Source organism: Solanum tuberosum, unplaced genomic scaffold (assembly GCF_000226075.1).
Source record: "Solanum tuberosum cultivar DM 1-3 516 R44 unplaced genomic scaffold, SolTub_3.0 scf00039, whole genome shotgun sequence".
NCBI classification, from domain to species: Eukaryota; Viridiplantae; Streptophyta; class Magnoliopsida; order Solanales; family Solanaceae; genus Solanum; species Solanum tuberosum.
The window spans coordinates 563,133-583,032 of NW_006238968.1; the positions used below are offsets into that span (position 1 = coordinate 563,133).

Consider the following 19,900-nt stretch of genomic DNA (forward strand, 5'->3'; position numbering starts at 1 on the left):
TAACTTGGATCGATTGTCATGTTCCGGCATAACTATGGGATCGATTTTCACGTTTCGACATAATTATTGGATAGGGTACCGCATTCCGGTATGCTAACAGTTTGGGTTTGGGTTCCATGAGAGGACCAATGATGTGATATAAAATGTAAAGTTGTTCGTTGTTCGTATTGTTGATAATGTTGTATATGTTCAATATATATATGCATGTGATTATATTGTTGTCTTCACTTGTTTATGTTGCACTTAGTGGGATAGCCGCGTGATCCTACCAGTACACTGTGGTTGTGTACTGATTCTACACTTGCTCTTATTTTTGTTGAGTACAGGGCATCTTCAAGCGACTATTGATAGACCTCGCTTAGAAGATCAGTGATCGTCGCTTTGAATTCAAGGGTGAGCCAATTCTTCCGGGTTGCCATGGGATTCTCTTTCGTCTATGTCCACTATTTTCGGACTTAGACATTTGTTTAGTAAGTTGATTAGTTCATTAGATTGAGGTTGCATCCCTTCTTGTTAGACTTGGTTTATTGTTAGATGGTTTGGTACATTGACTTTTAGATTCTAGGTTATTATTCCGCATGTTAGTTTATTTCTTGTTAGACGTTTTTTGGAGTTTATGGGAACTCCCTATTCTTTTTCTTAGTATTTTCCTGCTTTCGTTTAATTAAATGGCCTTAGTTTTGGATTAGTTGCAGTAGTGGTTCTCCTACCAAAGTGTTAGTGTTGGTGTCAATCACGATGGTCTGGATCGTGACAAAATCAATGAGAAGTAAAAATGAACGGATGAAATATTATTTGACCAATATCCATCAACCTATTAATATCAAAGATCTATGCAATTAAAAATCCTCTTTTGGTTGTTTTTTTCCCCCTATAAATGTTCTTCTCTTCTTTTTTTTCTTAATGGGACCAGCATTTCCATCTAAACGATTGAGAAATATACCAACTAATGAAAAAGAAATATATTTCCAAAATAGGAAAATGAAATGACATATAGCTTTATTGGAGTCCCATTTTTTGAAAAGTCAAAATTATGAAATGGTTTTTGTAAATGTATAATAATAATTTAAAGAATCACATTAGTTTTACTTATTACATTATCTATATAGATTTAGATTCCAAACAAATTAAAGATAAGTTTTTACCCAATTAATTTCTTTAATGGAATCCACTACAACCAATGGCTTCAATGTCTTTATATTTGTTAATTAAAGCATTTAGTCAACAAATTTAATAATGGAATTCACAAGTATTTTCTTCTTATAGTGACATATTTTAAAAAAATATATATATATCCATCGTTCTTCATGCATCATATAACAATTTTATTTATCTGAAATTATTATAAAGATGGAAGTGGTTTTGCTAATTAAACTCAAGAAATTGTATAAAACTATTCTTTAGAACCCTTGGGTGTGTTTAATACTAAGGTAGATTTTAATCAAATATATTTTGAAAAATACTTTTTCTAAAATAACAAATTTATTTAAGAATAAGAAAATTAATTTCATTATAAAAATAGAAAAAAATAAGTTTCATAAGTAAACACTCCAAGTTCGTTGTCTCCTCTTTATTCATCCACCCTGCCACCCTGAACCCCCGCTCCTTGTCTAATAGTGTTTTGCTATACATAAATAGTTTTGTGATATTATTTTATTGCTTACTTATCAAATATTATAAGAGTGATAGAATATCTTTTACGAATAAAAATACACAAATCTCATGACAAATACATTAAAAAAAATTCAAACGAATATTAATTGAAAGTTTCCTTAAATTTATATATCTATGATAGCATAATTCAGTGTTAATAGTTGAATAAATTTCTAAAAAGGCATTTTCAAATAAGAGTAATACTGATCGATTTCTTCTCTTTTATTATATTAAAAAAATGGAATCAATGCTTTCTAATTTAAAAAGAGTTGTGAAATATTGAGTTTTATGAATTTGATTTTATTTTACTTTCTGACAAAAATTGTGTGATCATTTCGTAATGGCCATTGCTATTGCTCAAAGTTGTTAAAATATCCAAGAATGTAACTGAAAATGGTACAATTAAAATTAATACGGTCTCTTATATGCTTTCCAATATAATTGACCTCTAAGAAATTAAATTTTAAGTCATTATCTATTAAATTAATACAATTTAATGAGAAAATGAATTTATTTTTTAAAATTTTATTTTTAATATCAAACTTAATTAAAAAAAGAAAAAGATTGAAAAAAATCATGTGGGGTGGGTCTATGCGGGGTGGAGTGAAGCGGGTTGACTCAACCCACCTCGCACCTCTCCATTGCAAATAATAATAATAATAATATATATATATATAAAACCAAAATTTGACCTCTGTATACGATGAATTTTTTTGGAAAGGGGCGTCTCTTGACACTCCTCGGACAGAGGTAGCTCCACCCTTGTGAAATACGATAAACAACATATGACAAGAACTATAAGGGTACAACTAGTACTACGACATGCACTAATAAGCCTATACCTTTGCAAGACAAGACAACTAATTAACGTAACCTTCTACCCTAATACACGACATTTACTCCTTCCTATCTAAAATTATGTTCTTGGTAATATAAAATTACACCATGCCCCATCTAATCACATCTCCTAATCAACACTTTTTTGACCTATCTCTACCTCTCTCCGCGCCCCTATAACCAGATATAGTATAATTACTAATAATTAATTATTTTCAAGTTATTATATCTGGAGACTTTCTAAGTTTCTTATTGTAGGTCGATTTAACTTGACGAGGTAAAACAATTTTAATAACGGCAGGTTGTAGAAGTTAACCTCCTTTTTAATATGAGAAATAATAATCTAAGACTGTTAAACAATATTGACTTCAAGTTGACCCTGTTTTAATTTACTTTCCCCAGGTAGAATTAGGATTTTTGAATTTATATTTAATTAGAGAAAAAGAAGCTGGAAGAATGAGTTATCAATAAATTATTTATATGTATTATATAGATTTAAAAAAAAATACAATACACAGTTTTAATCAAAGCTAATGATATTATCGAACAGTAAGCAGAACTATAGCTCCATCCTACTTGTATGTAGTCAATAATGCACGAAGGTTTTTTGTTTTTAAATTTCAAATCAAACCACTGTTACATGACGAAGAGAACAAGAAAATGAAGAACTATACATATGTTACATACATGTCCAAATTATAAATAACATTTTTGCATATTCACAGGACGATAAATAAAACAAGAAAAAAAGCGCTAAAATTACTTAGATAGGATGGATGGATGTGACTCAATGACTAAAAACAGACTATAGTCAAATCAAATTGAGATAATTTGCAGTCACGGGTTCGAACACGTGGGATGGAGAAGCCTCAATAAGTTCCATTTGCCATTTCAAGAGATGCATATACACAATCCAATCTCCATTTCCTTTAGGGCTTGGCATTGGCATCACATATCCCGCTTTTCCGTCCCACGGAAAATGATACGACCAGAAGGCTGGCTGACCCCATCCGAAATTAATCTCTTTCGCAGGAAAATGTTGCCCCGATGACACTACCACCGCGGGTCCATCACCATTCATGGCATATATTTTTGCCATGGATGGTTCATGACGATGCGCCTCAACCCAATCTATCAATCCAAGAAAATGCTCTTGTGTTTTTCGCGATATCAAGAAATTCATGGACTACATTTGCCACCCAATTCAACGACTTCTCTTTTAGATCCTCAACTTTTCTCTCTCCAAATGGGATGGAGAGAACATTTACCAAAAATAACCTTTTAGCGACTTATCTTGATTATTATCATCTACATTAGTACTTATCAATCTAGTTCGACCATCGACCACAATACCAAACCTAAAATTGTTGAAACCCGACGTTTCTCTATCAATTCCACATGCAATAGTTTTCCACAGAAAAGCACTGAATGATTCAAGTTTAGACCTCTGCGACTTCATGCCTTTTTTATCATGACAATTTGCTAGTGATTGAAGGTGCTCAATTTTGTCACCAGTGACATAGTAAATTCTACTAATGACTTGATCGTTAGGGTTAAGGATTTCGGGTTTCGTGGGAGGTAGGGTTGATATTGGTACATATAAGTCATCGATCGAGTCATCGTAGTAACCAGGATGTCGAGGAAAAAGGGACAATCGTCGAAACGATGGGAGCTGAGAGAGTGGCTTGCATTGAGCTAATTCAGACCATGACACAAGAAACAAGTTGGCTGAGTATGCATCAGCAACTCTATGATCAAATGTGCAACCCAAAATTATTCCTCCACATTTGAGTTGTGTAACCTGCAATATAAATTTGGGTATAATTTCAAGGAATTAAATAAATAAAACAAGAGGACAAAGTTAGGTTATGAGGGTTGTCTTCTTTTATTGCTCAATTAAAAGAGTTACACTTCCTTAATCTCAATTCTCTTTTTGTCTGTTTAAAAAATATATCGTCTTTCTTTTTTTGCCTGTTTAAAAAATATATCGTCTTTTTATATATTTAGTATCACAAATTTCAAAAACTTCATTTGTTTTTAAAACTTTGTAATCATTTTCTCAACAATCAAGACTGAATATTTTTGTTGAAAACATGATTAGTTTTTAAGTAAATAAAAGGCATAATACATAAATAAATCCTTTAATTTGGTTTTGTTTCAAATTTATACCCTCCATCTTTGGGTATGCATACAACACTTTAATTTGTATAAAATTGAGCAAGTAGATATGTGAGTCCCAAGTGACATAATACACATAGGACACCACGTAGGATGAAAATTGTCATGTAGGATGCCACATAGGACGTGTGTGTCTATTTGTTCAACTTTATACAAGTTTAAATGTCTACTTGTGCACGCCTAAAGTTGGAGGGCATAAATGTGAGCTAAGACCAAATTAAAGGGCATATTTATGTATTATGCCTAAATAAAAATATGTTTAATATATACTTCTTCCATTCATTTTTATTTGTCCACTATTTTAAAACAAAAATCACTTTTACTTGTCACTTTTAACATATAAAAAAAATAAATTTATTTTCTTCCTATTTTACTCTCAACATCAAATCATTTCTCAAGACCGATGACTAAACACCAATTAATATGAATTAATGTCGATTACTGGACAAGTGAAAGTGACCGGGGGGAGTAACAACTTAGCTTATGTTAGTTGATGATGAAGATAGTCACACACTTTAAGTGGTATTAAAGTAGACAAAGTAATTATATGAGTTCGAATCTCATCATCACTTATTATAATTTTTTTTTTTTTTGCGTCTTTGGCTCTTGAAAAGAATCAGACCCCTTATATGAAGTGGTAAGTTCATGATTTGACGATTATAGATGTAAGATTTTAGTACTTTTAAGTTGCTAGATTCTAACTCAATAATTTATACATTAAATAGATTTTTCAAGACAAATACAAAATTTAAATCAAAGTCATGATCAATTACTTAGTTTTGCCAAATCCATAACCCGAATTGTATCAGAGATAACTAGCCTCTTTAGCACCTCACACAAATAGGGTTAAGGTCTACGACTCTACGTATTACACCTCATCCTTTTCAAACGCTATTTATAAATAAGACTAAAATGATTACTGGATATGTTGTTGTCGTTATCTTAATTGTCACATGCATGGAATAAATAAGGACATATTTTACCTGAATAGCAAGAACACCATGCTTCTTTTTAGGAACAAATTTTCCCTCAATACTTTCATCTGGATTATAAAAATTAATCTCTTTAAGCTCAACATCACCAAAAGCTTCAATAAAAGAAACACCACCATTATTGCAAAGAAGCTCCGGTTCTCCCGCTGAATTTTTAACAATTTCTCCAGAAAATGCATAGTAAGAAACTAATATTTCAGCCAAAGATGTTTTGAGTATTTTTACAATTGAGTTAAATTCTAAATTTATATTATTAATTTTCTCCGAAACTATAATGGGATTTAGATAGCAGAACATAACTCCGACCTCCAATGGAGGTAAGAGTAAATCAAGATTAGATAATGGTAGCCAATGTTCTTGCATTGGCAACACTACTGCTACTACTTCACTCTTGTTCACTTTCACATTGAATTTTTTTTTGGAATTCATCTGTTATTTTTTTTTTTTTTGGGGGGGTGGGAGGTTTGCTTTAGAGTGAGTGATGGATGGATGAGAGAGTTGTATTTATAGTGTAAGAGAACTTTTATATTATCAGATATATGATCATTTAAAAGTTTAGACGATTACAAGTAACCAATCATAAAATAAATCTATTTAGTAATTCAAAAATTAAGACATGCACATATCGTAAATTCAGAAATGATGTCAGATTCTGAAATATATGAATTTTAAATTTATAATTAGTATGTAAATAAAAAATATTTTGTACGTTAAATATATATACATATTTGACAATTTTTTAAATATAAATATAAAGTCTTAATAAAATTATTGAATTTATCGAAAATATCTATTGTAATTTTATCCTGATTATATCAAATTAATACATATTGATAGTACAAATTTCCTTTCTGCATTGACTAATGTAATTGAGTGGGATAATCATCATTCATAAAAAAAGTGTGACAACATGACAAATAAAGTAGATAATTGTATTATAGTTACAAGTTTAAGTATATTGATGATAAAAATGAATAACAAACAACTTATCAAACTATTCGAAATTCTTTTTCTCGTTTTATTTAGGTGGAGCAATCTGAACTCTCGATAGAAAATGAAAGAAGCTATAGGCAAATGACTTCCTTTATGGTGTCCAAAATCTTGTGAGATGAATGACTATAAATTAATTAATTAAATCTCAGATATCACTTGTTAACCTCTCGAAGTTGACTAGACTAACTATCAGTTATTCTCTTTTTCTAAATGAGCTATCATTATCTACTCAATTATGTGTGTTTTAATACATAAATAGTGACATACAAACAACTCATGAAAAAATGATATAAAGTTGATAATTGATAGTTGAGATATTACTTCCTCCGTCCCTTTTTAGTTGTCCACTTTAGAAATGACACACAGATTAAGGCAACAATGATTAGCACAGTGAAGTTACAATTTTACCCTTATGACAACTTTTCACTTCAAAATTACAACTACTTCTTTGAATTCAAGTGAAATAAATTGGAGGAAAACAACATACACTTTTAGAAATTTTCAAGAAGTGTAAATAAGGGTATAATAGGAAAAAATTTGTTGTCCTTTCTTGATTTGTCAAAATGGACAACTAAATAGGGACGGAGGGAGTATTTTTTAAAACTATTATTTCTAAAAAGAATCTAGCAAACGTTAAAGTCAGACTTAAAAATGTCGTCATCAGCATGGAATTTTTGAATTTGAAAAGTAAAGTACTATTTTTGTCAGTATTATTGGAAAAAAGAAAGATGCTTGTTTAGTCAATAATTTTTTTTTTTGGATGAGGATAATAATATTTATTGATGAAAAAAGGATAAATATACCCCGAACTATTATAAATGGTATGTAAATACTTTCTCATACTTTTGGGACATTATTGGTGCCCCTGCCGTCCAAAAACTAGAACATATATATCATTTATACTAACAAACATACACGTGTCATAATCTTATCCACCGAACGACATTTATTAAATATTGGATCGACAGATAAGATTGCGCTATGTGTCCCTAGTTAGTCTTCAGTTAGAGTGAATGACATATATGCTCTAGTTATTGGATGACAGAAGATGACATGTATTTACATACCATTTACGATAGTTCAGGTATATTTGTCCTATTTCCCTTTATTGATTATTGAGCTGGCTAGGACCATTTGGATTTTGGCTGTAAGCTAAAAAAATGACTTTTATTTATTGTATGTATTAGACTATTAGCTCTATATATATATGGAATATAGCACCTACAATATCCTTTTGGTGTTACTTCTTTGGCCATGTTAGCTTTAATTTAAGTTGTTCATATTCAATTGCGAACTCGGAATTTTTATTTAAAATATCATTATTTAATAACATTAATAATAACATATTTAAGAAAATCTTACTAAGTGGGGTTTGAGGAGAGTAGAGTGTACGTTGACCTATACCACTACCTTGTGGAGGTAAAAAGATTATTTCCGAAAGACTCTCCACTCAAGTGCATCAAGCCATCAAATCCAATTAAAAGAAGAAAATAGTGATGAAAGCATAACAATTAATAAGAAGAATAGTGTGAAGTCTATAAGAAAGAAACAATAACAACAACAACAAAATAATGTGATAATCGAAATATAATAAACAACACATGACAAGAACTACAAGGCAACAAGTACAACTAGTACTACGACATATACTAATAAGCCTATGCCTTCGCAAGTCAAGACAACATTCTACCCCTACTTACCTTTTATCCTAATACGTCACCACCACTCTTTCCTATCTAGAATCATGTCCTCGCTAATATGAAGTTACATCATGTCCTGTCTAATCACCTCTCATCAATACCTTTTTAGCCTATGGGTAGAGCCCTGCAACCACAGACATAATATAATTACTAGTCATTAATTATTTTCAAGCTATAATATCTCGATACTTTCTAGGAGTAGTTGCTTATTGTAGGTCCATTTAACTTGACAAGGTTAAAAAAAAATAAAAAAGTTAATAACGGCACAGTCTTTTTTTAATTAAATAAACCACCCTTACATGACGAAGAAAACAAGAAAATGAAGAACTATGTTACATACATATCCCAATTATAAATAACATTTTTACATATTCCCATGATGATAAATGAAACAAGAAACGTTACAATTGCTTAGATAGCTATATAGGATAGATGGATGTGACTTAATGACTAAAAATGGACTGTAGTCAAATCAAGTTGAGATAATTTGCCGTTATGGGTTCGAACACGTGGGATGGAGAAGCCTCAATAAGTTCCATTTGCCATTTCAAGAGATGCATATTCACGATCCAATCTCCATTTCCTTTAGGGCTTGGCATTGGCATCACATATCCCGCTTTTCCGTCCCACGGAAAATGGTATGACCAGAAGGCTGGTTGACCCCATCCGAAATTAATCTTTTTCGCAGGAAAATGTTTCCGTGATGACACTACCACCGCGGATCCATCACCATTCATGGCATATATTTTTGCGATTGATGGTTTAGGACGATGCGCCTCAACCCAATCTATCATTCCAAGAAAATGCTCTTGTGTTTTCGCGATATCAAGAAATTCATGGATTACATTTGCCACCCAATTTAACGACTTCTCTTTTAGCTCCTCAACTTTTTTCTCTCCAAATGGGATGGAGAGAATATTACCAAAGTAACCTTTTAGCGACTTATCTTGATTATTAACATCTACATCATTACTTATCAATCTAGTCCGACCATCGACCACAAGGCCAAACCTAAAATTGCTGAAACCCGAAGTTTCTTTATTTATTCCACATGCAATAGTTTTCCACAGGAAAGCACTGAATGATTCAAGTTTAGACCTCTGGGAGTACTTCGTGCTTTTTTGGTCATGACAATTGGTTAGTGATTGAAGGTGCTCAATTTTGTCTCCCGTGACATAGTAAATCCTACTAATGACTTGATCATTAGGGTTAAGAATTTCGGGTTTCGTGGGAGGTAGGGTTGATATTGGTACATATAAGTCATTGATCGAGTCATCGTAGTAACCAGGATGTCGAGGAAAAAGGGACGATCGTCGAAATGATGGGAGTTGAGAGAGTAACTTGCATTGAACTAATTCAGACAATGACACAAGAAACAAGTTGGCTGAGTATGCATCAGCAACTCTATGATCAAATGTGCAACCCACAATTATTCCTCCACATTTGAGTCGTGTAGCCTGCAACAAAAAATTGGGTATAATTTCAAGGAATTATAAATTATTAAATAAACAAAACAAGAGTACAAAGTTAGGTTATGAGGGTTATCAACTTTTATTGCTTAAAAGAGTAACACTACCTTAATCTCAATTTACGTGTCATATGTAATTTCTTTTTAATCTGTTTTAAAAATATATTGTCTTTTTATATATTCAATATGACAAACTTCATTTTGTTTTTTAAACATTTTTGTTGTAAACATAATAAGTTAAGTAAATAAAAATATGTTTAATCTATTCTTTCGTTCACTTTACTTGTCCACTATTTCAAAAAGAAAATTCACTTTACTCATCATTTTATTTCTTCCAATTTTACTCTGAGCAATTATTACTTAATAATGTCCAAATCATTTCGTAAGATCGAAGATTAAGAATCAATTGATATTGATTAATGTCGATTATTGTTTCTTAGGGTATGTAAAGTCCAAGTTGGACTAGTAAAAGTGAACGAAAGGAGTAACAACTTAGCTTATGTTATTTGATGATGAAGATAGTCACACACTTTAAGATGATATTAAAGTAGACAAGGGTACTATATGAGTTCGAGTCTTATCGTCACTCATTATCAAAAAGAATATTTTTTGCATGTTTGGCTCTTGAAAAGAATTAGATTTCCATGTTCATGATTTGAAGTTTATAAATGTAATATTTTAATACTTTTAAGTTGCTAGATTCTAACTTAATAATTTATACATATTAAATTAATTTATAGGATTAAACTAATTACTGAATATGTTGTTATCGTTGTTACATGGGACATTCACTAAGTCACATGCATGAAAAAGAGGAGAAATTGTTTTGCACATAATTATTAAGACATATTTTACCTGAATAGCAAGAACACCATGCTTCTTTTTAGGAACAAATTTTCGCCCAATACTTTCATCTGGATTATAAAAATTAATCTCTTTAAGCTCAACATCACCAAAAGCTTCAATAAAAGAAACACTACCATTATTGCAAAGAAGCTCCGGTTCTCCGGCTGAATTTTCAACTATTTCTCCAGAAAATGCATAGTAAGAAACTAATGTTTCAGCCAAAGATGTTTTGAGTATTTTCACGATTGAGTTAAATTCTAAATTTATATTAATTTTCTCCGAAACTATAATGGGATTTAGATAGCAGAACATTACTCTGACCTCCAATGGAGGTAAGAGTAAATCAAGGTTAGATAATGGTAGCCAATGTTCTTGCATTGGCAACACTGCTGCTACTACTTCACTCTTGATCACTTTCACATTGAAGTCTTTTTTGGGATTCATCTCTTTTTTGCACATTTTTTGTTGTTTGGATTTGTGGGGTGGGGGGGGGGTGTGTAGGAGGAGGGGGTAGTTGTATTTATAGTGTAAGAAGTCTATGAGTTCTGAACTTATATAATAGAAAAAGTTCTGAAATTACAAGTATATATCCAATCATAGAAAAAGTCTATATTAATAGTAATTAACTTCATAAGCGCGCGAAGTCAAATTCTAAAGTCTATCAGTTCTGAACTTATTTACTTTTTTTGGTCTATAAACAAATTCTATATTGAATCAATGTTGGGTGGAATAACCATTCATAAGAAGTATGACATTAGTGAAAAATAAAGTGGATAATTATTGCATTATAAGAACAAGTTTAGGTATACTAATAATATAAATAAATAACAAACAACAATATATTCAATAAAAATATTTCATATAATATCTACAAGGTTTAATATAGTTGAGTGGTATTATATATATATATATATATATATATATATAATTAGAATTGGTGAGAACAAGGTATTATTATGCATTGGTACAAGAGGTGGTTAGGATTTAATCTTGAACAAGTAAATAGAATCCAACAAGTCAATGATATTGATAAAAGGGAAAATAGTTAAAAATATCTCATGAATTAGTTGATATAGGTCAAATTTATCATTCATTATATTTTTTATATTTAAAAGTATCATCTTGATTATATTTTTAGTTTTAAAATATCTTTCTTACTAAGAGTTGCTTCAAAATAAGGAAAACATATCTGTTGAACGTTTCAAAATGGATTTATTTTATTTGTCCTCCATTTAAAATTCGAAATAGGTGCTCCTAATTTTAAAAACTTAAAATATTCTTTCAATTAAGAGGGGTGGATAAAGGAACTTTTGAGATTACATGTCTATGTTGTTAATTATCTTAACATAAATATCATAAAATTGGTAAGTTAAATAAGGATTTAGAATATATATATATAGAGAGAGAGACTTATTATAAGAAATATTTATATTTTTTTTACCATTAGCAACAAAATATTTGTATAGAGCATTACATGCACTTGTCATTTCCATCTATCTATCTATATATATCGTCGGTACATAAAAGTTTCAGTAAAAATAATAGCAACATAACGATATAGTGATATTAATCACAAATATAGCTAGATACAACAAATTTAATACTCCTTCTGTTCACTTTTACTTGTTACTTATTTCTAAAATAGGTTTTCATTTTTACTTGTCACTTTTGACATATCAAGAAAAGATAATTATCATTTTCCATGTTTTATCCTTATCATTAAATACTATTAATGAGTACTACATATCAATTAATAGGGGATCAATGTGATAAAATACTTATACCAGTAATTATTTTCTTAATAAGTGTGTCAAGTCAAATAGTGACAAATAAAAATGAATGGACGAAGTATTATTTGGCAAATAATCATCAACCCATTAATATCAACGATGATCTATGCAATTAAAAATCCTTTTTTGGTTGTTTGTTTCCCTATAAATGTTCTTCTCTTCTTGTTTTCTTCATGGGACCAACATTTCCATCTAAACGATTGAGAAATATACCAACTAATGAAAAAGAAATATATTTCCAAAATGGAAAAATGAAATGACATATAGCTTTATTGGAGTCCCATTTTTTGAAAAGTAAAAATTATGAAACTGTTTTTGTAAATGTATAATAATAATTTAAAGAAATCACATTAGTTTTACTTATTATATTATCTATATAGATTTAGATTCCAAACAAATTAAAGATAAGTTTTTACCCAATTAATTTCTTTAATGGAATCCACTACAACCAATGGCTTCAATGGATCTTTATATTTGTTAATTAAAGCATTTAGTCAACAAATTTAATAATGAAATTCACAAGTATTTTCTTCTTATAGTGACATATTTTTTTAATATATATATATATCCATCGCTCTTCATGCATTATATAACAATTTTATTTATCTGAAATTATTATAAAGATGGAAGTGGTTTTGCTAATTAAACTCAAGAAATTGTCTAAAACTATTCTTTAGAACCTTTGGGTGTGTTTAATACTAAGGAAGATTTTAATCAAATATATTTTGAAAAATGCTTTTTCTAAAATAACAAATTTATTTAAGAATAAGAAAATTACTTTCATTATAAAAATAGAAAAAAATAAGTTTCATAAGTAAACACTCCAAGTTCGTTGTCTCCTCTTTATTCATCCACCCTGCCACCCTGAACCCCCGCTCCTTGTCTAATAGTGTTTTGCTATACATAAATAGTTTTGTGATATTATTTTATTGCTTACTTATCAAATATCATAAGAGTGATAGAATATCTTTTACGAATAAAAATACACAAATCTCATGACGAATAAAAATACACAAATCTCATGACATTAAAAAATAAATTCAAACTATTATTAATTGAAAGTTTCTTAAATTTATATTTATATGATAACATATTTCAGTGTTAATAGTTCTATCAATTTCTAAAAAGGCATTTTCAAATAAGAGTAATACTGATCGATTTCTTGTCTTTTATTATACTAAAAAAATGGAATGTATGCTTTCTAATTTAAAAAGAGTTTTGAAATATTGAGTTTTATGAATTTGATTTTATTTTACTTTCTGACAAAAATCGTGTGATCATTTCGTAATGGCCATTGCTATAGCTCAAAGTTGTTAAAATATCCAAGAATGTAAATGAAAATGGTACAATTAAAATTAATACGGGTTTTTATATGCTTTCCAATATAATTAACCTTTAAGAAATTAAATTGCAAGTCATTATCTATTAAATTAATACAATTTAATGAGAAAATGAATTTATTTTTTAAAATTTTATTTTTAGTATCAAACTTGATTAAAAAAGAAAACGATTGAAAAAAATCATGTGGGGGCGGGTCTATGCGGGATGGAGTGAAGCGGGTTGAAATGAAACAGATTGTTATGTGGGCGGAGCGGGGCAGGTTAAAAAATTTACGGGTTAAGCTCAACCCACCTTGCACCTCCCCATTGCAAATATATATATATATATATATATATATATATATATATATTAAACCAAAATTTGACCTCTGTATACGATGAAATTTTTCGGAAAAGGGGCGTCTCTTGACACTCCTCGGACAGAGGTAGCTCCACCCCTGCGAAATACGATAAACAACATATGACAAGAACTATAAGGGTACAACTAGTACTACGACATGCACTAATAAGCCTATACCTTTGCAAGACAAGACAACTAATTAACGTAACCTTCTATCCTAATACATGACATCTACTCCTTCCTATCTAAAATTATGTTCTTGGTAATATAAAATTACACCATATCCTATCTAATCACATCTCCTGATCAATACTTTTTTGACCTGTCTCTACCTCTCTCTGCTCTCCTATAACCAGACATAGTATAATTACTAATAATTAATTATTTTCAAGTTATTATATCTGGAGAATTTCTAAGTTTCTTATTGTAGGTCGATTCAACTTGACGACGTAAAACAATTTTAATATCGGCAAGTTGTAGAAGTTAACCTCCTTTTTAATATGAGATATAATAATCTAAGACTGTTAAACAATATTTACTTCATGTTGACCCTGTTTTAATTTATTTTCCCCATGTAGAATTAGGATTTTTGAATTTATATTTAATTAAAGAAAAAAAAGCTAGAAGAATGAGTTATCAATAAATTATTTATATGTATTATATAGATTTTAAAAAAAATACAATACACGGTTTTAGTTAAAACTAATTATATTAACGAACAGTAAGCAGAACTATAGCTCCATCCTACTTGTATGTAGTCAATAATGCACGAAGGTTTTTTGTTTTTAAATTTCAAATCAAACCATTATTACATGACGAAGAGAACAAGAAAATGAAAAACTATACATATGTTACATACATGTCCAAATTATAAATATTCACAGGATGATAAATAAAACAAGAAAAAAAACGTTAAAACTACTTATATAGGATGGATGGATGTGACTCAATGACTAAAAACAGACTATAGTCAAATCAAATTGAGATAATTTGCAGTCACGGGTTCGAACACGTTGGATGGAGAAGCCTCAATAAGTTCCATTTGCCATTTCAAGAGATGCATATACACAATCCAATCTCCATTTCCTTTAGGGCTTGGCATTGGCATCACATATCCCGCTTTTCCGGCCCACGGAAAATGATACGACCAGAAGACTGGCTGACCCCATCCGAAATTAATCTTTTTTGCAGGAAAATGTTGCCCCGATGACACTACCACCGCGGGTCCATCACCATTCATGGCATATATTTTTGCCATGGATGGTTCAGGACGATGCGCCTCAACCCAATCTATCAATCCAAGAAAATGTTCTTGTGTTTTCGCAATATCAAGAAATTCATGGACTACATTTGCCACCCAATTCAACGACTTCTCTTTTAGATCCTCAACTTTTTTCTCTCCAAATGGGATGGAGAGAACATTACCAAAATAACCTTTTAGCGACTTATCTTGATTATAATCATCTACATTAGTACTTATCAATCTAGTTCGACCATCAACCACAATACCAAACCTAAAATTGTTGAAACCCGACGTTTCTTTATTAATTCCACATGCAATAGTTTTCCACAGAAAAGCACTGAATGATTCAAGTTTAGACCTCTGGGACTTCATGCCTTTTTGATCATGACAATTGGCTAGTGATTGAAGGTGCTCAATTTTGTCACCCGTGACATAGTAAATTCTACTAATGACTTGATCGTTAGGGTTAAGGATTTCGGATTTCATGGGAGGTAGGGTTGATATTGGTACATATAAGTCATCGATCGAGTCTTCGTAGTAACCAGGATGTCGAGGAAAAAGGGATGATCGTCGAAACGATGGGAGCTGAGAGAGTGGCTTGCATTGAGCTAATTCAGACCATGACACAAGAAACAAGTTGGCTGAGTATGCATCAGCAACTCTATGATCAAATGTGCAACCCAAAATTATTCCTCCACATTTGAGTTGTGTAACCTGCAATATAAATTTGGGTATAATTTCAAGGAATTAAATAAATAAAACAAGAGGACAAAGTTAGGTTATGAGGGTTGTCTACTTTTATTGCTCAATTAGAAGAGTTACACTTCCTTAATCTCAATTTTCTTTTTGTCTGTTTAAAAAATATATCGTCTTTTATATATTTAGTATCACAAATTTCAAAAACTTCATTTGTTTTTAAAACTTTGTAATCATTTTCTCAGCAATCAAGACTGAATATTTTTGTTGAAAACATGATTAGTTTTTAAGTAAATAAAAGGCATAATACATAAATAAATTCTTTAATTTGGCTCTGTTTCAAATTTATACCCTCCATGTTTGGGTATGCATACGACACTTTAATTTGTATAAAATTGAGCAAGTAGACACGTGAGTCCTAAGTGACATTATACACGTAGGACACCACGTAGGATGAAAATTGTCATGTAGGATGCCACACAGGATGTGTGTGTCTATTTGTTCAACTTTATACAAGTTTAACTGTCTACTTGTGCACGCCTAAAGTTGGAGGGCATAAATGTGAGTAAAGACCAAATTAAAGGGTATATTTATGTATTATGCCTAAATAAAAATATGTTTAATATATACTCCTTCCATTCATTTTTATTTGTCCACTATTTTAAAACAAAAATCATTTTTACTTGTCACTTTAACATATAAAAAAAATAAACTTATTTTCTTCCTATTTTACTCTCAACATCAAATCATTTCTCAAGATCGATGACTAAACACCAATTAATATGAATTAATGTTGATTATTGTTTCTTAGGGTATACAAAGTCCAAACTGGACAAGTGAAAATGACCGGAGGGAGTAACAACTTAGCTTATGTTATTCGATGATGAAGATAGTCACGCACTTTAAGTGGTATTAAAGTAGACAAAGTAATCATATGAGTTCGAATCTCATCATCACTTATTATAAAATTTTTTTTGTGTGTTTGGCTCTTGAAAAGAATCAGACCCCTTATATGAAGTGGTAAGTTCATGATTTGACGTTTATAGATGTAAGATTTTAGTACTTTTAAGTTGCTAGATTCTAACTCAATAATTTATACATTAAATAGATTTTTCAAGACAAATACAAAATTTAAATCAAAGTCATGATCAATTACTTAGTTTTGCCAAATCCATAACCCGAATTGTATCAGAGATTACTAGCCTCTTTAGCACCTCACACAAATAGGGTTAAGGTCTACGACTCTCCGTATTACACCTCATCCTTTTCAGACGCTATTTATAAATAAGACTAAAATGATTACTGGATATGTTGTTGTCGTTATCTTAATTGTCACATGCATGGAATAAATAAGGACATATTTTACCTGAATAGCAAGAACACCATGCTTCTTTTTAGGAACAAATTTTCCCTCAATACTTTCATCTGGATTATAAAAATTAATCTCTTTAAGCTCAACATCACCAAAAGCTTCAATAAAAGAAACACCACCATTATTGCAAAGAAGCTCCGGTTCTCCCGCTGAATTTTCAACTATTTCTCCAGAAAATGCATAGTAAGAAACTAATGTTTCAGCCAAAGATGTTTTGAGTATTTTTACGATTGAGTTAAATTCAAAATTTATATTAATTTTCTCCGAAACTATAATGGGATTTAGATAGCAGAACATTACTCTGACCTCCAATGGAGGTAAGAGGTGTAAAAGGTTATGATATATTTGAGTGATGGATTGATGGATGAGAGAGTTGTATTTATAGAGTAAAAGAATTTTTATATCATCATATATACGATAATTTAAAAGTTTAGACGATTACAAGTAACCAATCATAAAAAGTCTAATTAATAATTCAAAAATCAAGACATGCACATATTGTAAATCCAGAAATGAAGTTAGACTCTGAAATTTATGAATTTTAAATTTATAATAAATATGTAAATAAAAATATTTTTTTATGGGTGGCCGGTAAGAGAGGTAATAGAAAGAGAAACTATATTACTGATGGGGTTTGAACCCTTTATCTCAACTATAAAAACTAGGAAGCTCACCAAATGAGTTACTTCTCAATGTTGCATGGCTGTACAGTTAAATATATATACATATTTAACGATTTTTAAAAATATATATATAAAGTCTTAGTAAATTATTGAATTTATTGAAAATATCTATTGTAATTTTATCCTGATTATTTCAAATTAATACATGTAATTGAGTGGGATAATCATCATTCATAAAAAGTGTGACAACATGACAAATAAAGTAGATAATTGTATTATAGTTACAAGTTTAAGTATATTGATGATAAAAATGAATAACAAACAACATATCAAAATAAATAACAATATATCAAAATAATAAATAACAAACAACATATCAAGTGTAAATATTTCTTTAGTTTTTAAAAATTAATCCATATCTATAAGGTTCAGTGTTGGGTGGTTTTAATATATAATTAATTAGGATTGGTGAGAACAAGGTATTATTATGAATTGGTCCAAGAGGTGGTTAGGAATTGGGAATTTATCTTGAACAAGTGATCAAAATATATTTGATAAAAGGGACAATGCCAAAAATATGTTTGAACTAGTTGATATAGGTCAATTTTTTAATTCGTTATGTTTTTTATTAAACAGTGTTTTTTTAAATTACGTTTTTGGCTCAGAAAGATCCTAATTTTCATTAACAGTTGCTCCAAAACAAGGAAAAATAGACTAGTGTAGCCCTTGAATGTTTCTAGCCCTTAAATGTATAAGCTACATCATTCACTTTCACTAATTTTAATATAGACATTTGGTTCAATTAAAAGTAATGTATATACATTGATAGTGATAATATATATTGCACTCATTTTCACCCCCCCCCCCCCCCCCCCCCCCCCCCCCCCCCCACCCCCCCCCCCTCCTCCTCCCCCACATAATAGAGTTTTTTCCATAGCAAATATAGTACATTAGTAGTACTTTTTATAGTTCAACTAATAGGCAATGAAGGTGGGACATTGCAGATATAGTACTTTTATAATTTTAATTTAAAATAACATGGAGCTTAAAAAGGAAAGAAAGTATTTTTAAATTTGTAATTATAAATATATCATACCACTATAAGACTTTAAAAATTTGTACTCTTAAACATATCATTACACAAATAGTTATAAATATATCGTACCATTATAAGACTTTTAAAATTTGTACTCTTAAACATATCATTACATGAATAGTCAGATACCAATTATAACATTTAGTATTGTCGATATATAATTTATACAAAGGGCTGAGAAATTAATTAAGTACACTTTCTGATTCATATTAGTTATCATGTTTCGCATTTTAAGAATTAAACTATCTAATCTTAGCTTTAATAGTATTTTATAATATTTTTATCAAAATAATATGAGAATAGTTGTAGCTTTCAATACTTCATATTTAGATTTGACCTCTATATAAATATTCCATGAATTTGCAAAATATTCGAGATGACACGCCCAGTGGGACCAAATCTGCCCTTCATCTCTTCTCTCTTATATCAAATTTGAAAATATGAAGCTACAAAGGTGGAAGAATGAGTACTTCAAGCCTGTCTTTGAGTTTCATCGTGTCTACAGTCCGACAAGCCTTGAAGCATGGAGCATTTGTAAACATTGAAATTTTGCGGACTCTACAAGACGTGTTCAATTCGAATTGGGACTGTAGAAGGTGTGTTTAGTTTCAATTAGAATTCTTGGAGGCTACTCAACCCTAAACCCTAGTTTATGCATATATAAAGGGTACCAAATTCCCTTAAAAGGCATCTCAAAATATCTCATAAACTCTTGGGTATTTTTAAAGATCAA

The 19,900-nt window shown here is 30.3% G+C and overlaps 2 protein-coding genes and 1 pseudogene across 2 annotated transcripts; all 3 read right to left on the reverse strand.

The window, feature by feature from the left end:
* Positions 1 to 3,151: 3,151 nt before the first annotated feature.
* On the reverse strand, positions 3,152 to 6,093 carry LOC102600222 (shikimate O-hydroxycinnamoyltransferase-like; annotated as a pseudogene).
* A 2,727-nt stretch (positions 6,094 to 8,820) lies between these two features.
* Positions 8,821 to 11,111, reverse strand: LOC102600552 (omega-hydroxypalmitate O-feruloyl transferase-like). Its single transcript, XM_006343340.1, has 2 exons — positions 10,677 to 11,111; positions 8,821 to 9,810 (listed from the first exon to the last, which is right to left on the reverse strand). The coding sequence occupies exons 1-2, from the start codon at positions 11,109 to 11,111 to the stop codon at positions 8,821 to 8,823; spliced, it is 1,425 nt and encodes a 474-aa protein (XP_006343402.1).
* A 3,858-nt stretch (positions 11,112 to 14,969) lies between these two features.
* On the reverse strand, positions 14,970 to 17,766 carry LOC102583589 (omega-hydroxypalmitate O-feruloyl transferase-like). Its single transcript, XM_015306908.1, has 2 exons — positions 17,443 to 17,766; positions 14,970 to 16,094 (listed from the first exon to the last, which is right to left on the reverse strand). The coding sequence occupies exons 1-2, from the start codon at positions 17,743 to 17,745 to the stop codon at positions 15,108 to 15,110; spliced, it is 1,290 nt and encodes a 429-aa protein (XP_015162394.1). The 5' UTR covers positions 17,746 to 17,766; the 3' UTR covers positions 14,970 to 15,107.
* Between the last annotated feature and the right edge of the window lie 2,134 nt (positions 17,767 to 19,900).